The 23,059-nt window shown below is 40.5% G+C and overlaps 1 protein-coding gene across 1 annotated transcript; it reads right to left on the bottom strand.

Annotated features, from left to right (window-relative positions):
- Nucleotides 1-6,595: 6,595 nt before the first annotated feature.
- On the bottom strand, nt 6,596-8,733 carry neurod4 (neuronal differentiation 4). The gene is made up of 2 exons (XM_042492573.1): nt 8,675-8,733; nt 6,596-7,675 (listed from the first exon to the last, which is right to left on the bottom strand). Exon 2 carries the CDS (start codon nt 7,667-7,669, stop codon nt 6,596-6,598), a length of 1,074 nt encoding a protein of 357 aa, XP_042348507.1. The 5' UTR covers nt 7,670-7,675; nt 8,675-8,733.
- Between the last annotated feature and the right edge of the window lie 14,326 nt (nt 8,734-23,059).

The following is a 23,059-nucleotide window of genomic DNA, read 5'->3' as shown; positions in this document are numbered from 1 at the left end:
ACAGTTAAAAGATGCGATGTTTTTACATTTAGTTTAAGTGGTGTAGTATTTGCATAAGTACACAGATTATAAGGAGCCCGTTTACAGTAATTGCTAATGTAACTCTAATCAGGGTTTATATCCACATCCCATGTCAATCCACTTATTCATGTGTGCTCCAGAAAATGAACAAAGAGAAAGGCATGGCGTGACTTCCATCCCTGAGCGGCGCAGATGTGATAGATGGGCTTATCTGTGGGAACCGTACAAAACTGTTGATTTGATTGGATCATAACTGAGGTGGGAGCGTGGCTTCATATGTTTTCCCCTGCCCCAGTTTTATAAGTATATAACCATCAAAATATATTTAGAATTAGTCATTAAGCTAATAGGAATCTGCATTGCACTACTGCACATGGATTTGATTTCTTCTCTGATCTAATTAATACACTGTGACAAAGTGCGCACCAGAGGCCTCGACTGCAGTTTTCTAATTAATGAGTTTCTGCTAAACAAACTGTAAACAGTGAGTGTAGCAGATGGACAAACGGACAGATGTTACTAACAGAAAGTTTACAACCTGAGCTTTCCATCAGGCCCCATCTGTTGCTCCTGTGCCTGGTACCTCCCTCTACCCTCCTCCAATGCTTCTCCTCATCAGCATCTATCACCAAACGCTCTCCCCTGATGCTCCATACAGCCCTAAATGAGTGACATCAGCATTTACCCTCTCGCCTGACCTGGTTTAACCCTTAATGAACAGCAGCTATATCACATCTGAGCACTAAGGCCATCTATCTCACTGTAATTCTTTTTAGTTTTGCTTGTTCCACTCTAAAAGTGCTTATGAGAATAAACAAAGCAGGGTCAATGATTATGAAGGCCAGCTGACTGAGATTGCACAGTGGTCCTGAAGCAAAGCCATGTGAATGTGTCTAGATCACGCCGAATTCACGGAAAGATTACCAGAGAAAAGGGGACTCTACCAAGTTACACTCTTCTTGCATTGTAATTAGGAATCCCCTTTTCAGTTTCTCCTCTCCCTCCTCCACCTCCTAATGTTCTCCCACATCTCTGGCAGTGGCCAACACTGCCTGCTTGCTCTCTCAGACACCGCGGCCCTCCTACCTTGGCTGTTTTTTGTGCTCTGTGGAAAGGGACCTCCATCTGTCCCTACACTCAGCCTATTGTGGTGTCCCAAAGCCCAGCAACTTCCACAATGCAGTGGGCGTGCAGGAGGGGGGGGAGCAGGGTAAACACGACAGCATCCAGATCCCATTAGAAGCTCTTTAACTCCTACACCCTAATACTCTCAGAGAACTCTGGGAGGAGAAGGACCACCCCCTTATCCTCATGCACACAATGTCACCTTTTACACCCACTCCCATAGGTAATGAGTTTGCGAGCTGCCCTCTGTCCTCCCCTGCCATGTACAGCTCGTGTTTTGTTTTTCTCTTGCGTTGGTAAGACGTGTAATAATTCTTTCTTTAGCATTATTTCTCTGACATTATTTAACAGAATTATTTGAACTTTCCTTCGTTTTTTTCCAGGAGGAACAGTAGTTTTTTTTCCCAGAGATGTTGTTTTTAAGACCCGTTCTTGGATTTGTATTGCATAAAATATATATCTTATTACAAATTTATTTTAATTTCATGCCCAAACCTAATTTGTTGTTGGTGGGTTCTTTCTGTTCTGCTTTCTAAAGTTTGTACTTTAGAAATTTAAAGGATCCAGAAAGGTTGATGAGTGTTAGGGGGGCCTTCTAGGATCAGGGAACTGGAGCGCTAGACTCTAGTCCTCTGATATAGGTTAGGTGAGGTTAGGTACTGTATGTTTTAGGTCACAATACCATCTTTCTCTTTTTCTTTTTCTTCTTCCATCTTTTATTTTGTAGTTTTCTTATATTATATTATATATATATATATATATATATATATATTTCACTTATGTTTAATCAATTGGTGCGTAACAGCAAAAGTGTGGTTCTGTATAACGTGTAAGAACAACAGATCTCTGTGCATGTTGGCATATATTTTTGAATCATTTAGCTGTGTTGATGCACATATGCCTGTGTTTCTCAAAAATCACTCTCTAAAAAATAATAAAACAGAAATAAAATAAATGTTTTTAAATTCATTTTTCATTTTGTTTTTGTCCCACAGCATTTTAAATGATAGTCTAGTCTGATGTGATAGATCCATGTTGTGGAAAAGTTGAAGTTTTATTAATTTATATTTAATTGCCTCCACCATGTTGACCATGACCAACCCAACATCTTCTCATAGCGCCAGCCTTGCCATCTTCCATTGTTTCCCACTGTCTATTCCCACATTCTCTGTCTCCATCCATCTCCTCAGTCTTTCTTCTACCAGCTGCTCCTCTGAGTCTAGGGCGTCTCCATTTCGGGGTGCTCCACCTCTCAACCTGGGCGCTCATATTCTGTTGCTCCCCACAGAGGTGTGTGTGTGTGTGTGTGCGTGCGTGCGTGCACGTGCACGTGCACGTGCACGTGCATGCATGTGCGCTGTGGCCTAAGAGGAGGAGGAGGGGATCACTGTGTTCGCCCCAGCTTAAAGGCAGAGGGATTACCGGCACACAGACACTGATTAAAGCCTTCCAGCCTCCTATGGCCCCATTAATACAATCTTAATCACAATGCTTTATCCCTCTATCTAGCTCCTATGGATCAGGACCTTTTCATTTTAGTGGGAGCCACTCTTGTTTGGCCAGTGGATTAAGTGTTCTGCACACAGAAACTAAATTATAAGCACGAGAAAGTGAGAGGGAACAAAACAAGCTTCATTCTGCACTTCAAAACTCTTATCTTGGATTTAGTTTCTTTTTATTTAATCTGTTATGACAACCCCCTCAGCCAAAGTGAATTAATGTCAAAGTTATTATTATTGTTGCGATTAAGGCTCATGCATCTACTGTAGAATGTATATAAAGCTAAAAACCACAAACAAGACCAAAGTTTAGGAATCGAGAGTTGGAGTGCTGCAACATTAATTCTTCGTGGGCCGATATCAGACATGACCTCTCTCTCCCGGGGGATTGAGCCACAGGTCGTGCTGTGCTGCCTGTCGCCTCGGCCAAGATGGCATCGCAGAGCATGTGTTCCCTTCCCATTAAGAGACCTTCATGCCCTTATCATATATGAGAGCCACTTGATACACTCGGATCTAAGGCCTGTACTGTTATGTCAGTTTTTCTGCAGCACTTTTTCAGGTATTTTACAGAAAACATTTGATCATTTTAACATGATGAATGTTCATCTTTGCACCAGTCATCAGGCCTGGGCATCCTGGGCTTCAGCCCTAAATTTTTTATAAATAGCCCCAGATCTAAATATATAAGCTATATATATATTTTTTGAAAATAAGAGTAGGCCTAATTATTAAAAAAAAAACAACAAAAACAGATCTAATAATCTGTCATTCCGTTCATACTTGTTCTTGAAGAAATTTACTTAAGGGTAAATAAGGTGCCAGAGTGGATTTTAAAAAAGCACCAACATAGAGCAGGAAAAGATCCCCATGGACCCCCTACTGAGGTGTGGTCAAAGCCCCAAATGTCCTTAAATCCTGGAAATGTCCCTGGCACCACTGATACACATTTAATACAAAATATTAAACCTAAAAGTATTTTTAGCTAATAAAGTTTGTATCTTTAGCATATCTTCCTCAATCGTTCCATGTAACTATCAAACTCCCTCTCCACCACCAAGCCCCAATCTCCAGAGACTGTCCTGCATCTCTCTGTTTTGTAATCTTGTATCCAAAGTGAATTTACGTGGATTATTTCTATATCCACCCACTCATGTATTTGGACTCTGGAGGATAATCCACATCCCCTGCCCCCCACCGTTTTTCCCGAAACAAAACAGCAAAGACACACAGAGGGTGAACGCCAGCTAACTCTGCCCGTACTTTCTCACAGGCCAAATGTCTGCCTGTGTGTAAAGCTATGTGTCATTCCTGTGCCGAGGCTGACACACAGGAGCACAGGGGACAAACTTGTGAATGGGGAGCAAGGACCTTTGTCACCTCCTCTGCCCTCTACTTCTCTTTCCTCTTCTCCCAACACACTGATTCCCCTTTCTCTCTCATCCTCTCTCTCATTCTCTCACTCTCTTCTCTCTCCCTCTCCCCAAATTGGCCCAGCTGTCCATCAGCCCCCCGCAGTTCCCCCAGCTGTCTGCCCTCCCCAAACGAGAAGCCCTGCAACAATACAGGTCACAGGTCAAGAGAAAGAACAGGCTGTGTTCACAATGGACCAGTGGCGCCCAGTAAAACAATCATTCCCTTTTTCTCCTCCAGCCTTTCTGCGCTGTTGCCAGGACTGGAAAAGACAAACCTTTTGGAGAGGTAGCTGAAGGGGGGGGGGGGGGGGGGACTTCTTGTACAACAGCCTCTGAGGCACCTTCCCCTTTTCACAGTTGCCTTTAAGGACCACAATGATAAACACACTTGAACACACCAGCTCTTGCTCTCACCTTTTCATCTTTACACTCTGCCAACCTCGTTCTTTGTTCAGTTCAAGTGCAATCATGTCCTTCAACGCCATCATTAAAGTCAAAACTGAGACTTTTGTCATTAGTTGAGTGATATAAATGTGTTAGGAACCTCGCCTGTTTTAGCTGCTCTGGAAATCGCCGTTAGAATAGTTAATTTCATCTTCCATTCTCTCATCTTAAAGCAGTTTTTATGAGATGAACTGTGAGTTGAAGTGGCATTGTTTTGAAAATACTGCCTGGGAAAAAGTATCCAAGCAATTGATTTATAACACCGGTATTCATATGCTGCATCTCCGAACAGAAATCTGGCGTGTCTCTCTTTTTTAAGTTAATGTGGATGAATTCTTTGAAAATGAGCTCTTGCCCTACAGTGTTTTGGCGTGAGCTAGATGGGAAAATGGGACATGTGGGAGACAGAACGAACAGCAGAGACTCAGAAAAGCCTCTGACACATTCACCTGTTCCCCAGAGCTGTTTTTCCCATGGCCCACAACAACAGCCTCCTGCCTGACCTGATAGAAACCCCAAAGCAGGCCTCTGAATGACATCATACTCACACACACACACACACACACAGACACAGACACAGACACAGACACACACACACACACACACACACACACACACACACACACACAGACACAGACACACACACACACACACACACACACACACAGACATACGCACGTCCTGCAGCAGATTTATGATGCCACAAAGTTATTGTTTATTCCAGCAACTCGTTTCATTTTTTATATTGTTATGTCCATTTTAGTTATTTTAAAATAAAACTGGGCCACTTATAATTTGTTTTCAGTTTCTACTCTTAGATTCCATTTTGTCATTGTGTTTGGGAGTTTTTTTAATTAAACAATATGCCTTCATATCAAAGTACTGAGAAATGTTGTTACACAACATGTTCAAATACACAGCCTGCACTTAATAGCTGCCCTATTGTGTGATTTCACTAAAACACACGAAACTGAATGTGTGCAAAGGGAACTTTCACTTTCACTTTCACAGTGTGATATGTGAGCTGGCATTAATTCACCTGTTAAAAATGATTACAATAATTACAACTTAATTTTGATTTGTTGTAAAATTTCAGACATTAATCATATAAAATCTTCTGACTTGTGCCTTATGCAAAATATAATATGAAAATAAAAAAATAAGTCTATCAAAAGAAGTCTTTTTACTGGTATCCTGAATATTGATGTATTGGAGCTGCATATTGTTACCCTCAGCTGTAATGGGAGACATTTACTCTCTGTTGAGTTCTAATTTAAGTACAGGATGCTGTCACATAACAGAAGAAAACACATGGCAAATATTGTTACTATGGAAATAGCTTATAATATAAGAATATTTATTCAATTAAGTGCGAAACAGTAAAATATTTACAACAGTATAGTATGATAAAAATTGACACCAAATGAACAAAGTACCTGAAAGACCTCAAATAAATAAATTAAATACAGTACAGCTGCTAGTGACTGACAACAAACCAAGAAGACGGTGAAACAGAATCTGTGCTGAGAACAATATAAAAAGGACAAGACATTATCAAAATAAATATTAAATACAGATATAAATAAATTCATTGCTTTATGGTGAGGGGGGGCATTGGCTGTGGGCCTCAGTGCACAATTTAGGTTATGACCTTTTGTTTAATTTCTTTTTATATGCAGATTTAACAAAGTTCTCATGTTTTGTTTAATCCTTTCACTTGAAACATCTGTGTAATGCTTTAGTGTTGATATCAGTTTTGGTAAAATACTCTTTAGTCACTTTGTAACAACTGAAGGGGGCAACTTCAGAAATAATTAGAATCCAAAAAACATAATTGTAACAAAAATAATAAATATTCAAAGTTATGGGTGCGTGTTTGTATCAGGTAGATTGAGTTGAGGTGGTGAGTCTGTCTCTGAGCATTCAGTGCTCTCCCAGAGTACAAGACAACATAATGCAAACCATTTTCTCTGTACAGTCAGTTCCATGGCCATCGTTTTTACAGCAGTTCATTCGAGAGCCGTACGTTTCGCCCATCCAGTCTCATGGCCGAGCTATTCACTGGTTCTCTTAACTGTTCGTGGTCACATTTTAGATGCTGCCCATCTGAGAGGCAACCAGGTGAGAGGGGGTGAAGGAGTCAAAGGCTACATCCAGGGGCAGCTCATAGCGTGAAGCTTGGAAAAGCGGGTGGCCCTGAGGCCCCCCTGCTAGGCTGCCAGTCGTGGAAGTGGAGTAATGGTGGGACGAGAGGTAGTGAGCATGGTGGCCGGGGTGGGGTGTGTAGTTCCTCTCTGACTCCCGGGGAGAGGGCTCCTGCTTCAGGGCAAAGTTGCCGCTGATGCTCAGGGGGGGAGTGAGGGGCCCATCGTATGGTGGGGTGCCGCTGCTGCACTCGTTAGGGGAGGGGTTATCATACACAGGCCCCTTGAATCCCTTCATATGGAGGAGGTGGGAAGCCTCCAGGGAGCCGTAGGGGGGGCTGGGAAGACCTGGAGATGGGTAGCTGAGGGGATGCCCAGCCTGACCCCCCACACCACCCACCCCCGGGCCTCCGCACTTGTCCTCCAGCTTGTTGAGCATCATCGGACTGGGTCCCAGCTGCAAGCAGCCGGCCACGAGGTTACTGGTGGGCTGAGACAGACCTTTACACAGCATCTCCACAAAGCCATGGCTTTCTGGAGACTGGCCGCTCTCAAGCACCTCCGACAGAGCCCAGATGTAGTTGCGTGCCAGCCGCAGAGTCTCAATTTTTGACAGCTTCTGTGTTTTAGAGTAGCAGGGCATCACTCTGCGCAGATTATCCAGGGCATCATTCAGCCCGTGCATACGCGAACGTTCTCTGGCGTTGGCTTTGACTCGCCGGGCACGAAACCTCTCCTGTCTAGCTTTGGTCATCTTCTTCTTCTTAGGGCCTCTCCTTTTAGGAGCTTGTTCTCCATTTGGTCCAATCTCCTCTTCATCCTCCTCCTCCTCTTCTTCCATATCCTCACTGCCCAGCTCTGTGCAGGAGCGGATACGGCCCCCTATGGTCAGGCCATGGCGACCCCTCATCTCTGGGCTTTCCTCTCCATCCTGAGAGCTGCCATCGTCCTCCTCCAACCAGCCGAGTGAGTTCACCAGCTCACTCACATCCCCGCTCTTTCCAAATGGTTTGGTCATCATTTTGATCTGAAGGAACACAGTGCAAAATCTGTTAATCAGCAGATACTTGTAAATGTTTAATATCTGTATATGCATGGTGCTCCCTCCTAAAATGTATATGTAATTAGGGACAGGACCAAGAGGCAGTGCCTGACCTAAAGTGATTGGCAGCTAATGTCCCGTGAAATACAGAATGAGTGCTCTATTTCAGCACTGTAGTGTGGACAGCTCACTCCTCCAGAGCTGGTGGCTCCAACAACATAGCAAAGGAAGAAAGCCTGATTATTTAAGATTCATTCTAATAGGATATTCTAATATAATCTATTGTTCTAAGGAATGGCTGGTTGTTTTTAAAATGAATGACCCCCTGCTGTTATGATGCAGTCACTGCAGAGACGCTGTCAATCTGGGACACGATGGGATTTACTCAGCATATAAAGCTGGAAGATTAAATAGGAAACATCCAACTCAACACACATGTGGACAAGCCGCCCACATCTCTTTTTTAAAATAATATTATTACATTTATCTTGTAGAATGAAAGTATATAGCACTGATGTTTTTAGAAATTAAGTTAATTAAGTCCAAGTTAAATGCAGATCTCGGACAGAGAATTTGATGTTGTTTTGGGGAGAAATCGTGTCCCAGTTAATTATTGTGCACTAATGCATAAAAGTGCAGACAGATTACTGTAATTTATGAATTCAGAACTCCAGACGCGCGATTTTATCTGGATTATAGTTTAACGGACTGCGTTTAAAACCGCATTGTTACTGTTGCCAGTTTTGTTAGATCTGTTATTGTTCAGAGACAGTAGTTCATATAAGTCAAGATGACTGTTGTAATCACATAAACACTGCAAAAGTAAGACTTTTATTTCATTTTATTAACATCTATAATACATTTTGTAAATGAGCCTTTTTGCCCATTAAACGGCAACACGAATGCATGTCCTGACTTTCAGAAGCACAAATTCGGATCTATTTTAGATGGACGGATTAATGATTAATAATTGTGTAAACTCACCTGTTTGGATTTGATGCTTGCTCAGCGCAAAATAACAAAAATGACCTGGCTAATTTACAAAGATCTGCAACTGAGTGATTATTCCAGAGTCGCTGCGTTTTTCTCTTCGCGCGTCCGCCAGAGTCCCAAACTGTAGTGCTTCCTCAGATCACCATGAGTGCGCGTGGAACTTTCATCTCCAAATGGCACGACCGGGCTGATGTCTTTGGCTTTAGCCGGCTAAGCTCCTCCCTCGGGCGCCCCACCCACCCTCAACTCATCCAAACGCGCGTGGCGGGCTCGTGGCCAGAAGTTTCACCCAGCAAATAAGGGGCAAAGAGAGAGAGGGTGCGCGTGTAGACAGTGATTTATTTGCAAACCAGGAGGTCCTGAAACACTGAGGTTTTGGGCGAGTGCCGAAAATATACGCACTTTGAAAAAACACTAAATCTATGTATATTCTTTTCCTTTCTTTTGGTGAGGTTTTCCTTTTAGTTTTTTCTTTATATCTAACTGTGCAAATAAATGAAACACTAAATGATGCTGGAACGCCAGGTAGCATATGGAGCGTATATGTGTTGTTACATTGGAGCAAACGCACATATCTGCCCGCATCCAAGATTTAATTAGCTACAGATTATTTTCCCAAACTCCGATTGTTTAGTTTTATCTCATTCTAGCAATCTGCCAAAAATATTAAGGCTAGTCACCTCCCTCTAAGATCTCTATTTTCCAATAACCTGGTGGAGAATTTAAGATGTGTCACAAGTTTTATGGTCACAATTCACGTCCTCATCAGATGTCATTACTCTAAAACCCATCGTCTTTTTAACCCTCCATATGTCACACAACCTGAGGGGTCAATCTGGAATTGTGTTAAACATCGTATAAGCCTATGTTCTCCCTAAAAGCCACATTACACATCGTCACATTTGAAAATGTGGGACTAACCAAAACGAGAAAAAAAATCCATTATTCAATTTTAATTCCATGTGTTAACTATCTTAATCGATTGTCTATCTCTTCATTAGTCGGTTGGATTAGGAATTTTCCACTTAATTAAACACAGTGTAGGCCTGGTCCTGACTGAGTAAAGAGACGCTCTTCAATGTGTGCGCATTTAAGTGATTTTGACAGCTTAGTGTGCAGAGAGCAGGTGTGTGCGCTGTTCACCCGCTCATTCAGTTGTTTTCTTCCATTTTTAGCGTCATATTTTGCCCCCCAAGGGCTATCAGATTATTGAATCGATTGGTGCAATGATGAACAAACAGGTACTTTATGGTAGACCTAAACCCTGACCCACGCAGGGGGGATTGTTACCATGCCATAATACCGTATTTATACTATAGCCAATCCATAGATTGTCAAGACACATTACGGTAGACTAGTGTCTTGTTTGCATCATATTTTTTAATTTTATATAGCTTTTTGTAGCAATGATAAAAGTTTACACTGACTGACTTGACTTTTCAAAGTAAACCGTGCAGATCTTGAAACGACAACTTGGCCTTTATTGTTTACACACTAATCGTATCTCAATATTGAGCATTTACCCCAGTTTTGACTACAAATACCACGGCATAATAAACGACCGCCAGTCCTCGTGCGTGGCGAGCCGCAGCGCAGCGGGGGTCTATTGTCATCGCTGGCCATTGACAGCCGGGGTCTCGCGAGCCGCACGTGCCCCCGCATTGATCCCATTGTGCGCGCGATTGCGCACAGCTGTCCTCGAGACTGAACTCTGCCAACGTGCACTGTGGGCTCTGCGTGTTTCTAAGTGTGCGGTGTGTTTCCATGTCTGAGAAATAAGATATGGTCACGTGGCTAATCTGCAACATCGCGTAAAAACAGGCACTTATCCAACGATTTATTGGAGAGACCCTAACAGATGGCTGCATATAGGAAGCGTTGGGGGGTGGGGGCATCTGTTGCTTGGATGCTCACGCGTCACCGCTTGCCCCGAGATGATGTCTCGTGCTGAAACAGCATTTATCCACCACGCTAACGGCCCTAATCACTCCTGGTCAGTGCACTGGCCATAAAGGTATGCGGACAGAGAGACAGAGGAGCCCTGTGCTTTGTGCGTGCATTGTCCCATGCCATGTGTACAGCAACAACTCTAGACTAATGTGATGTGGCCAAAGGTCCCCAGGTACATGCACCCCTACCCCCCAAACACACATACACACTACCCCTCCATCCCATGAGTGTGAGCATGGCCTCCACCACACCTGCAGCCTGCATGGGGAATTGGAGCCTCTCAGTCTCCCACAATCCCCATCGGTTTCCCAAATGACCGAGTGACTATTGGAGAGGGAATTGTGTCCTGCTCCCATTTAAGCAGTAACATAGATAGTCAGCCTTCTGGAAGAGGTCACGGTGGACACATCTGATATGAACACACTTTTGATGAGTTTGCATTAAAGTGTATAGAGAAAAAGATTTAGTAAAAAATCTTATGGGTTTTTGTTTTTTAGACACAAGTTGTCCAAAGTTTTTTTATTATAGATTTGACCAAAAGAGTACCAGTCTTACATTAGCTATTTAAGTGCTGTTGTTGCTATTAATGAGGTAACCCCCGTCCTCACAAAAAACACTGCCACAAGTGAGTTGTCTCTCGTTCTGGTCCCCTGGGACTCGGAGTGGAATGGGAGGGATTCGTGCGCTGTGCTGACAGATGGGTCCTTGTTCCTGTCTTTTTCTTCATCTCTATCTCCCTCTCCCTCTTTCGCTAAAACACAGACACACTCACACACACCAAGACTGCACGAATACAATAGGAATTAAAGCTCTACACACATGCTCCCTGGACTGCTTCTGAAAGCTGAGCCCCTTGTTGTAATCATTAAAGATGGAGGGAGCGTGGATTTGCAAGCTCGGTTGGCGTGGTGAGGGGTGGGGGTGATGCAGCACAGGGTGGCGAGACAGGGAGATGAAATTGTATTGTTGTCAAGCCAAAATTAAAAGTTTGGTTGTGACAACCATCTGTATTCATTCGTATACATTTTTAAGTTTTATGAGTCACACTTAAGACAAAAGTTTATCAAGCAAGTGTATCCTGTGCATTTGCACTTTAGCTGATTGTTTTTAAGTTATTTCCATTTTATTGCTATAAGCTCCACAGTAATTGTGTCTGTGTGTCTGTGTGTGTCTGTGTGTTAAGAAGTCCCAGGGCTCAGTTCTCTCCATTTGCTGCTCACTGATGCTGAATATGGTTACATAGCAGACTTTCCTGAGGGAGAGGCTGACAGGCTGCACACAGGGGAACATGGGTGCCCCTGAACACACAACCACACGCTTGTGAATCATGGCTTAAAACCTCAGTTACATCTCTTGATGATAGGTGATACACCAACCGCTGTGTATTTTTCATTGCAAAAAATATTTAAAGGAGTTATTTTAGATAAGTCTAAATGTTGAATCATTTGAAAGTTGAACCTAAAGTCAGTTTTTTTTCTTGTAGTTTCTTCTTGTAGTGTGTTAATCCAACTATATTACTTTTTTTTCTCATTTGCTTTGCCTCAGTTTGTGAAATATATATATTTTTCAAACTAATTAGTTAATATCTGAACAATTACTTGAATTGCAAGTGTTTGGGCACATGTGCACAAAAGAATAAGAGCAAGTGTCCACATTTTGCACAGTAACCACTTTGCTTGCTGATCAAATCAATAAGTTTATTCTTAGGGAACACTGTCAGTGAAACGGTCACACTCTTCACAGCTTCTAAACATTCTGTCATTGTTTGAGCCATCACATGCAAAGTGATTTAGTGAATTATCAAAATCTCTCAGACTTACACTTACCATATGGTCCATAAATATCTATGACATGGACCAGAGTAGTGCAGGAATGAGTCCTAAATACCCAAAGTGACTTAGCATTTTTGCACTTCTGATTCCCTCATCGAATTGAAGTCATTTTTTTATGTGTACACACACACACACACACACACACACACACACACACCAACACACACAAAAGGCCATTATAAAATGCCCAATATATATATATATGTGTGTGTATATATATATATATATATATATATATATATATATATATTATCTTTGGTTAAATGCCTGAAATTAGTTCTGTGGTTAACACAAGCTTAAGAGACTTTAATATTTTATTCTGCAGCATAAAATATATCATTATATACCCCACTCATTTATTCTGTAAAGTAGAATAGAGAAGTGAGACAATCAAGTCGAGCATGGCTTCACAGCCTCGTTTGTGGTGGTGACATTGCAGCCATGCAACCGTTTTGTAGTTCATTTATAGTCTTACATTTGCTTGAAATCCTAAAATTGGTAGACATTTGTGAAGATTATCTTGCTGAACAAAACATGTATCATAAACTTTTGTTATCCACAGAGCTTATCTTCTGCAATAGTCCAAGATCCAATGGAGAACTCTGGTTTTTGTTGAAAGAACCAAAGCAATATTATCGTACGGGTTGGCCTACAAAAAATATAATCCCTGTACCACTCTGTTGTGATGTCTGCTAAATTAGTGGTTTACCTTTTTTTGGCATTTGTCATTTTGTGGCAAATTTTCTGTTCACTGCACATAACTTGTATAAATCTTTTCTGTGTACTACAGTATCGTACAGCCAATGGTGGATGAAGTACCTTAAAGCCATACTTAAGTAAAAGTACAGATTACCAGAAAATGACTTTGGTAGAAGTTAAAATCACCTATTAGAATATTACTTGAGCAAAAGTCTTTAAATGTCAGATATTTACTATACCTATGCATGATTTTATTATATTAAATGTACTTACATTTTGAAAGTAAAAGTACAAATAAATTATGTCAATAAAAAAGCAAGCAGTCAGAATTTTGAAAATTATGAAGTTTATTTCATAGTAAAACGGTGGAAGAAAAAAACAAAGTCTTTTTTACAACTTAAAGAACATAAACAACAAAATCTAGTTTTTCGTTCCTTCCCATTGCTCTGCCCCCTCCTCCCTCTCTTATTTTGTGGTATGCAACTTAGATGCTCGGGGGAACTATAGTGGAGAAAAACCATGTATTTTATGTAGAAAATGTAGTGGAGTAAAAATGTGAATGACTTAAAGTAGACTCAAATATAAAAACTCAAAGTACAAAAAAAATCCCAGAAAATACTTAAATACTGTCACACAGTATTCTTACTTTGTTACATTACTTTACTGTGAACAGCATTGACTTTATCCAGTAAACTTTTACGGACCATTGAATCAGAATCTCAGAAGCATAGTGTGATACACATGTAGCACTCTGCTAGACAAAACTGACATGCTTGCACAGGACAGAAAGTTGTCATTGTCAAAAAGTGGAACAAAGCAGAGATTTGTTCATACAAAACATTTCCAAGGTTGACTGCCATAGTGAAAAAACATCTGAACATTTTGACCAGTATGGCTCACATGATGACAAAGCATTTTTTAATTGAGGTGTCTTTGGCCAATTTACTGACACAATAACTAGTTCTCTTTGCAGTAGAGTTATGATGCCACATGAAACAGTTGTGGTAATTGCACTCAGTTTTGTGATTTATGTTAAAGCTTTTTCAAAAACTGAGTAGAAGCGATGAAATACTGAATGAAGTTAATGAATAATTTGAATTGAATGAAGTTTAAGCATAAATCAGAGTTAAGGTTTCACTGTGCCTCCTGCAGCCAACGTACATTAAATCTTTGCACACGAACACACAAGACGCTTAATCACTGTTGACTCAAAAAAGGCATGTGTGTGAATTGGTGCCCATTAGACAAAGGAAAATGATATTTGTCTGTAGAAATATAATCTCATGTTTTGACTTCACACAAGCATTTACATTCTTTGGCAAATGGCTTTCTATATCCATAAAACTAAGATGTCACCATCTTCTCCTTACAGAGTGAGTTTTGATAAGATCTCGCAGCATCTCATCCAGGCAATATGAGCAGATTGTGTGAATCTTCTTCTTCTTCCTTTGGGCTAATGGATTTGGAAAACATTCCAATCGGGCAGAAATGAAGCTACAGAATGGGAATCAGGCCTGAGGGCAATTCTCACTAAGTGGGGAGAGAGCCATTAAACAAAGGTGCCTGTGGTTTCATATTCAGGATACTTTACAACCTCCGTCCCAGGACATCAACAGTGTTTTTGGGTGTGCTGTTAGAGGGGGCAGAAGAGGGGGAGGAGGATCCATCTGCCATGCTGCCGGTCCTCAGGGAGACGGGCATATCCCAGGGGTTTTTTGGAGAGAGAGGGGCTGAAAGGATTACACCCAACCACTAATCAGCGACGGTAATCTGTGGGCCCCCGTGCAAAATCCCCTCCGATCCAAACAACAATTTGGGACAGAAGAAAAAAACTCAGTGTACAGGGACATCCAACTGCTGTTGAACAACCTGACAAATCCAAGGACAAATACAGGTGATTTTTAATTGGGAGAATCGAGTGTGGAGGTGTGATTGGCAAAGAGCCATGGTGTCTCTGTGATCAGGTGCAAGTGTCCCACAAGTGGCCCAGTCTGATTCCCAGTGTGACCATTATGCAAATACAGCAACTAGACAACCCCGCAACATAAATTAGTCTAACGGATAAAAGCACTTTTCTAATCAAATCAGATGGCGAAAGGTTTTTCTTGCATTTTGGTGTATATGACCAAAAATAATATTTCATGTGTAATTAAATTAGAAATTGTATTTTATTTTAAATTTTTGTGGACAGGAATCAGAAATTGCGTTCATTTATAGCCCTGAACTGGTTTTCCCTGAGCCTCCCAAAGACTTTGTCACAGCAGGACCCACAAGGTGCAGCTGCTGAGCTGTTGTCCTGGCAGGTCTCTCCATCCGCTAAAAGAATAGCAGGGAATCAAGTTGCCACTAGTTTCATGGTCCCTTGTCAGTATGGTTTTGATGTCTGGGCCCTGGGTGGGGTCTGGATCTGGTAGTGGTGGGTTTAAAGCTCCACAGGACTATAGAAGAAGCTGCCTAATGATGGTGCCAGTCCTCCAGGGCATAGGGAACTGGAGCATCCTGGCCTGCACCTCCTCTACCTCCTGCAGTATGCCCATTGGCTAGGCTGCCTCTAAGCTCCCTATCCCCATAGCCTCATTGTTTAGTGGGCCCGGCACTGTCAATATTAAGCCTGGCTAATGTGATCTAGAGGCAGCTGGAGCAGCCCCGATTATTACCATGACACAGCCGACTGAGGGGTGTAATATCATTAAAAATAAATCAGGTGGTTTGGAGATTTGCTGTAGCAGGGGGGACTTTGAATGGCATTAGGTGGGAGAACTGCCATAATTTCATTAGTCAGTTGGGGCACCTCAGAGGATCTGTTGAAACATTTCCTTTAAGTTGGGAGTAATTGAATTTGCTTTCACAACACTGCACACAAAATGAAAGAAAGGGAAAACGATGGTGGTAATTTTTCAAATTAAGTGTCTAATCATTTTGAAAATTAATTTCAGACATGTTAAGAACTATGCAGATGCCTGAATATCATAATAGGATATTGCAATTTGCTAATTGGTATATTTTGTGGGTAATCTATTTGAAAGCAGACATATAGGATATTCCTGTTGTTATTATTAGCCTCTTGTGATGGATTATTGTTGCAAATGATGAGGAAAACGTGAGGCGCTGCTAATCTTCTTAGACTGCTGCCACTGAGCTGTCTGCTCGGCAGACTCATCAGCAATCAGCTGGCAAGTGAACAGACTGCCATTTCAAAAATAAAATCATAAAAGATTCTATATTGTACTTTTATTTTATTTCTTGTGTTAATGGGCTGAGTCGGGATGACTTTACTGGGGGGCTTTTTCCCCCTCATTTTGCATCTTCGATCCGCTATCAAAGCGCCAGAAGTGCCGTTGGTCTCGCAGCGAGGGTCTTATGTCGCTATTGTTTTGACGCTCGAGCCACATAAACGGTAATTTCAAGGCCCATTGAGCGCGCGATGGATTGTGCCCAAAGTCCGCTGACGAGTGGATAGCATTGATTATTGGAGGAGCGGGTAGAGTGACGCCAGAAGTTGTAACTCTGTTTTCTGATATGCACGGTGACGTGGACGTCTATAATTTTACATCAAAATACTAAAGCCACAGATCGCCTAGACCATGTTATGTAACAGTACAGAAGTATTTGCATCAAATTTAAAATGAAAGTAAAAGTACTCGTTTAAAAAAATGGCCCATAACAGAATTAAGTATTATAAATTATTGCATTGTAATCAATAGGCCAAATAATTAATTAGTTGATTATGCTTTGAATTATGAAGATATGCAAATTAAAACTGCCATAGTTGCCTACCTACAGTTCTCTGTAATACAGTAGAGTAGAAGTTTAAAGCAGCAGAAAACTGAAATACTCAAGTATTGTAAGCCTCTACATTAAACTTGTACTTAAGTGGAGTATTGATTAAATATACTTAGTTTCTTTCTACCACTGGATGGGAGTATAATTAGGCAGAAAAATCATTCATCATGATTTTCATCATTAAAATACTATTCATCACAAGGTCTCAGTGTTGTACCAAAACATGCATGAGAGACCTGTGACTTCACCGGCAGAGATTTACTTATTGAGCTGAGGCCAGAGGCTTTATGGGGTCGTGTCTCCCTGTTGTACAACAGTGGCATCTAGTGGTGCAATTTTGAACTTTTGTCTGCCTTTGGTTTTGTCAGACCATACAGTTTATAGGCCTACATGATATGTGTAAACAGGTGGTGGAACAAGTATTTAAATCTTTATGTAACAGTAGAAAAAATACGGTAATAAAATACTCCGTTAAAAATAAAAGTATTTGTTTCAAAACCTCACTTGAGTAAAAACATTTAAGTATAATTAATAACATTTACCTAAGGAATCAACTGTAAAGTTATCGCTCTGTCATAAAGATTGTGCTTATCAGTGTTTTGCTGTGGTGATTATGGATTAATATTACTGCACTGATGTGTTGCATTTTAATGCTGTAGATATGTAAGGCTGAGCTAATTCTAACATTTATTTATTTTTATCTATTTATTTATTTTTGTTTTAAAACCTTATTTACTGTAAGAAGAGGGATTTTTTTTCAGCCAAGAAAGTAGGCTAACATGTAATCATTCATATTATCAGAAAAGTCTATAGAGATATGTGGTTTTCACTGGACAGGGAGGGTGTGAATATTTTTCACAGGAGAAGTATAATTGCAGTAACTAAGCTAATTCAAACGCTTGATGGATTACTTGATATCATCTTCCTCTTCACTGACCTCGCTATGGTTATTGTCATGTTATGAATTATTTTGTCATTGGCATCATGCGATCACCATTCACTGTATACACTCAAATTTTCCTTGGCCCAAACCCAAAACACCAAAAACCCAAGTCAGATCACAGTAACTACCTTTACTGCAACACATCGATGACAATCAATGCACTGTAGCAAAAATGGACCAAAAATTAAATAAAACTGCACAAAATGTCCATGTGTAGACATTTATTGTGACACCTATAATCCCTTATGCACTGTGCAGACAATATATTCTGTATATGAATCACTGTGATTCAATCTGTAACCTTCACAGAGAAAAATATACTGTATGCAAGAGTTTAAATTAGATGGATGGATGGATGGATGGATGGGTGGATGGATACTTTATTAATCCACAGGAAATGTCATTTTAAAACACATTTGTAAAAATGTCAGTATGTAAAGGTGCAGTAGATAAAAACACTAGTTATTTAAGAGCATTAAAAAGCATAAGAGCAGTTTGCAGAAACATTTTTTTGCATTGTTCAGTCCTGCATCTTGGTGGAATCTGAAATTCGGTTCTAATCTTGAGTCCTATGCCTGAACATGTAACCTCAGTGTCAGCAAGTCTGCAGGAAACAGTAGGAAGAGAGTATTTTAGGAGCAGGAACAAACATGTATTTATTCCAGAACAATTTATTATCAGCTGCATAATGGGTTGTGAGACACAGAATATATGACTTTCCTTATAACCAGAATCCCTTTTGCAGAATCCCTTTATTGTCACTGTACAGGTAAATACAACAAAATTTAGTTGCACTACCTAAGTGGAGCTCACCAAAATAAGAAAATACAAAAATAAATGGTAAAGGGTAAGAAGCAATTAAGTTACAAAAACACCCACTCACACACCAGTTCAATCATGCATGTTCAGTACCTACATTTGCATAGAGATCAAGCTATATCCAAACAAAGAAAGAATATTGCACATAAAAAGGGAATATTGCACAGACTCAAAGTTACTTCACAGTCAGGAGTCTAAGGTGCTTTTGGTATAACATGACTTCATATATGAATCTGAAGTCATTTGGGCTAAAATCTGCAATGAGCTTGACACAGAAACACTTCTGACCCAAATAAAAGCATGTGCTTGGAGTCATACAGCTACGCCTGCTCCTTTCTTTATCTATCCCACTCTTTACTCTGCACTCAAGCTTTCATCTCCACTTTCATCTCCACTCCTCCTACGCTTTGCTTCACAAATTCACTCATATGTTATTCCATATGTCCACCTCTGCCCCGTCCACCTGCCACTCCCCGAATATCATCAGCATCATCAACCTGCCTCTCTCCTCCCCTCCTCAGGATAACGCGCCACTGACACACTTCATAGCTTGAGTTCTCCTCCCTGCAGACACAGCAGCAGCTGGTGCTGAGATCTTAAATTACTGACTGTGTGGGACATTAGAAATGGCCCCTAAAAGAGAACCCTCCATTAAGAAGTCTTCTTCACCAGTCAGCCAACCCAGGCTGGGTCCTCCTTACCCCTGCTTCCCTGCGGCTGCTGCAGCTCCAAAAGCAGCTCCAGAGCACAAACCCAGGATGCCGCGTCCTTCGGATTCACTATTTGACCCCAGCACTTTGGAGGTGAGTAGAATAACTATAGTATGCTTTTTATGACAAAGCTAATGTGAGGGCATTCATAAATTAGGACTATGTTTGGAAATATCATGTTCTGTATATCTTAATGTTTATTTAATGTGACATTAGCAAAGATTGTGAATCTCAGAGAGACCCATAGTAATAGTAATCACATGCAGATTATTTGTTAAATCGATTTCTATGATTCTGACCTTAAAAAAAACCTACTGCATTATTCTAAAATGAGACTGAATCTAAGCTAAACTAAGAAATGGGCCACCCAGAGTGAGGCTACCAGTCAGTCAGTGACCTCCTCAGGGAGAAAGAGGCTGTTTCCTGCCACAGTATATGCTATTTTTTGCATCAGGAAAGTGATTTTAACAAATGAATGTGACCCACACCCATATTTTACAAGAAGCAGGAAAGCAAAAACATATAATCCTTCATAACTCTGAGTGAGGAAATTGTTATTCTTCATTTGATTAATAATTTAGTGAGGTTTTACTTGACCCATTTTTCAAAGCTCGAACTGGCTGCAAAGAGAACAGACCTCTCATTACTCCTGTCCAGTGACTTAGATAAAAGCTTGCAAGATAAGTAACATACAGTAACCAATTGTCTTTTCACCATCACTGGCATATCAAAGATATAGTATGGTTGCCTTTATTTTGGTGGTCAAATGTTGGCTGCTTACCAATAAGGCACTGCACAGAAAATGAGGTTGCTTAAAATGTGTCATTAAGTTTGTCCAGCTGCAAATTTTGTACTAAAATTTGTTAGCAAACCTCTGCATCTTTTGGGAGCGTAGCCTATCACACAAAGGTGTGTATATAGAAATTTTGAGCATCAAAACAATTTATTTCCTGCCTTCTGGTAAATTTGTCTGTAACAATTTGTGCCTTATAGCATGGATTTTTATGGTAAATGTCTTCAATTTTGAAATAACTAAAGTCCCCTGCGACTTTTATGGGGTTTTTTTGAAGGAGAAAAATGCATATGTTTGAAATATTGAGAGGGACCACTGCATCCCCTCAAATTTTACACTTATGATATCATAGCTTCGTAGATGTTGGAGTCTGATCTGATTTCTCCAACCATGAGTGACTGTAAATTAAGTAAAAGTAAATGAGTTAATAATTTTCATAAAAATTAGTTGGTACCTTGACCATAGACATTAGGCCCCATAAGTCCAAGTAAATACTGTGTTTTCAAGTTCTCGTGTTCTTAAAGGCCAGCATAGGTCAACAGATAAAACGTTGTAATGTTAAGATGTGTTGAAGAAACTCAAACTATTCGAATGCTCACATTAGACTTTGTACTAAATGTGCTCTGTCTTTGTTGGTGCTTTAGCTATCCTGCCATCCTCATGCGCTCATGTGTGTTACACTGTGCTGCTGTTGCTGCATGATTATATGTAGTGAGACTGTCCTATTTAACTCGTGAGGATAATGTGGGCCATGTTAAAACACTGGCTTCTGCTCACAGTGGGATCACAGGACATGGCAAGAGGCCAGAGCTCCTGCTGGGTGAAGACAGTGCTTTAGCAAAGGTTGTTAAGAGGTGTGGTATCAGTCCATGATCTCAGAGGCCTTAAATAATCCATCATTCCTGTACGGCCAGACTCTTGCATCCTTAATGCAAAGCCTTCAAAGTCAATAAGTGCAATTACATATTAGTTTACCCTGGTGGGATCAAAATCACCAACGTCAAACACAATACAGTAGGGAGAACAATCCTTTAAAACATCTTAAAAATCATGTTAATCATAACATAGGGTCCACTGTCTGGCTTATTACCTTATAAGGTTGAGGGCAGGCTGTTTTAGTCTAACTAGTATTAAATATCCCCTCCAAACATGTTTTAAGACAGAAAATACTGTGTTTGGAATAATTATTTATTTATCAAAAATAGTGCCCCTTTCTTTAAGTTCTTAATCCAGAAACTGAATTTGCGCTATTGGAAATTGGAAACTTAAAAAAAAATTACTTGGCACAAGATGTCTCCTGCTTTACTGAGTCAATTCTTTAGTCCATTCTGTATGTGTATTGGAGGTTTCAAATTTCTCTTTCACACAAGCATGTAGGTACATGCTCTTAACTCAGTTTAGGTAAGCACAAGAAGCAAAGCAAGAGACAACTCAGAGTGAAGGAAAAGTCTAAGTATTTAAAGCCCTAATAATTCATGTAAAGGAAGTCTGATCAGAATAAGTGAAATTTCGGGCTTCTTATCATTGGTCTGTTACAGGAACAGTGCAGATTTTTTAAAGTGGGGTTGTATTAGGTGGAATACTCACTCCGTAGTCTGTACATAACATACAGATGTCTGTCGGCATGACCTCAGTTTGAGGAAGCAGGCAAGAGTACTGACACAAAAGCTGATGGTGGTGGTCAGTTATAAAATGTATTTTAGCCACCTGAAAAAAGTTTCCATGATGGACATCAGCCGGCTTGTCCAAACAGTGGGTGTGTTGACTTGCAGATATTGAATGTAATGGGGGAGACTGGGGAAAGTTGCACACCAGATGGTTGCAGCAATCCTTATATCTCCAGTCAGAAACATGTTAGTGTTGCTATTCATACTGCACATGCTCAGTTAGACTCTCTTCTCCACCAGGAAGACAGACAACACATTCAACATCTGTGTATTAACGTAGTATCTTAGTTTACAACGGAGCTTTAGGGCCATATTGAGGAAAAAAATTTTTTTGTAGACTTTGAGAATAGTCGTAAAAAAGTTGTAATATTGCCCACCTGGTGACTCACTCGATAGAGCGGTGCCCCATGTGCAGAGGCTGTGTCCCCACCGCAGCAACCGCAGACTCGAGTCTGGCTTTGGCCCTTTGCTGCATGTCTGCCCCTCTCTCTCCACCCCTTTCACACTCACACTGTCCTATCAATTAAAGGCAATAAAAGGCCAAAAAAAATCTTTAAAAAAAAGTTGTAATATTATGAAAAAGTTGTAATAATACAAGAATGAATTTGTAATTTTATGAGAATAAACTCATAATATTACAAAAATAAAGTGGTAACTTCAGGAGAAAAAAGTTTTAAGAGTATGAAGTTGTATTTTTACATGACAAGGTGTATATATATATATACACCTGTTGATGTGTGCTCTATATCCCCTTGTTCATGAAAACACAACTTTATTCTTATAAAATTATTACTTTGATTACTTCATTTTAGAAATATTAGGAGTTTATTCTCATAATATGACTTTTTTTTAAAAAAACTACAACGACTTACAACTTTATACTCGTCTAATATTATGACTTTATTCCGAAATCTGACTTTTTTTCCCTAAACATGGCCCAAATTCTCAGTCGTACTGAAAAGCAAAAAGTGTTGCAGCTGTCCCCAGTCTCCCCCACTGAGTATGGACGAGTAATCGATACAATCCCAATTAAAAAAAAAATCTTTCAGGATTAAATTCAGACCCTAAAGTTACTTATTACATGTATCATGAACCAAACCTCACTAACAAGCCCTACCATGAGCTACATACCTATATAAGGCGTGAGCGTGTTTGCCCTCCTGCTCTAGGACGCGTGCGT

The sequence above is a fragment of the Plectropomus leopardus genome, chromosome 8, assembly GCF_008729295.1.
Source record: "Plectropomus leopardus isolate mb chromosome 8, YSFRI_Pleo_2.0, whole genome shotgun sequence".
Classification (NCBI taxonomy): Eukaryota; Metazoa; Chordata; class Actinopteri; order Perciformes; family Serranidae; genus Plectropomus; species Plectropomus leopardus.
This window is presented reverse-complemented; position numbering and strand designations above follow the sequence as displayed.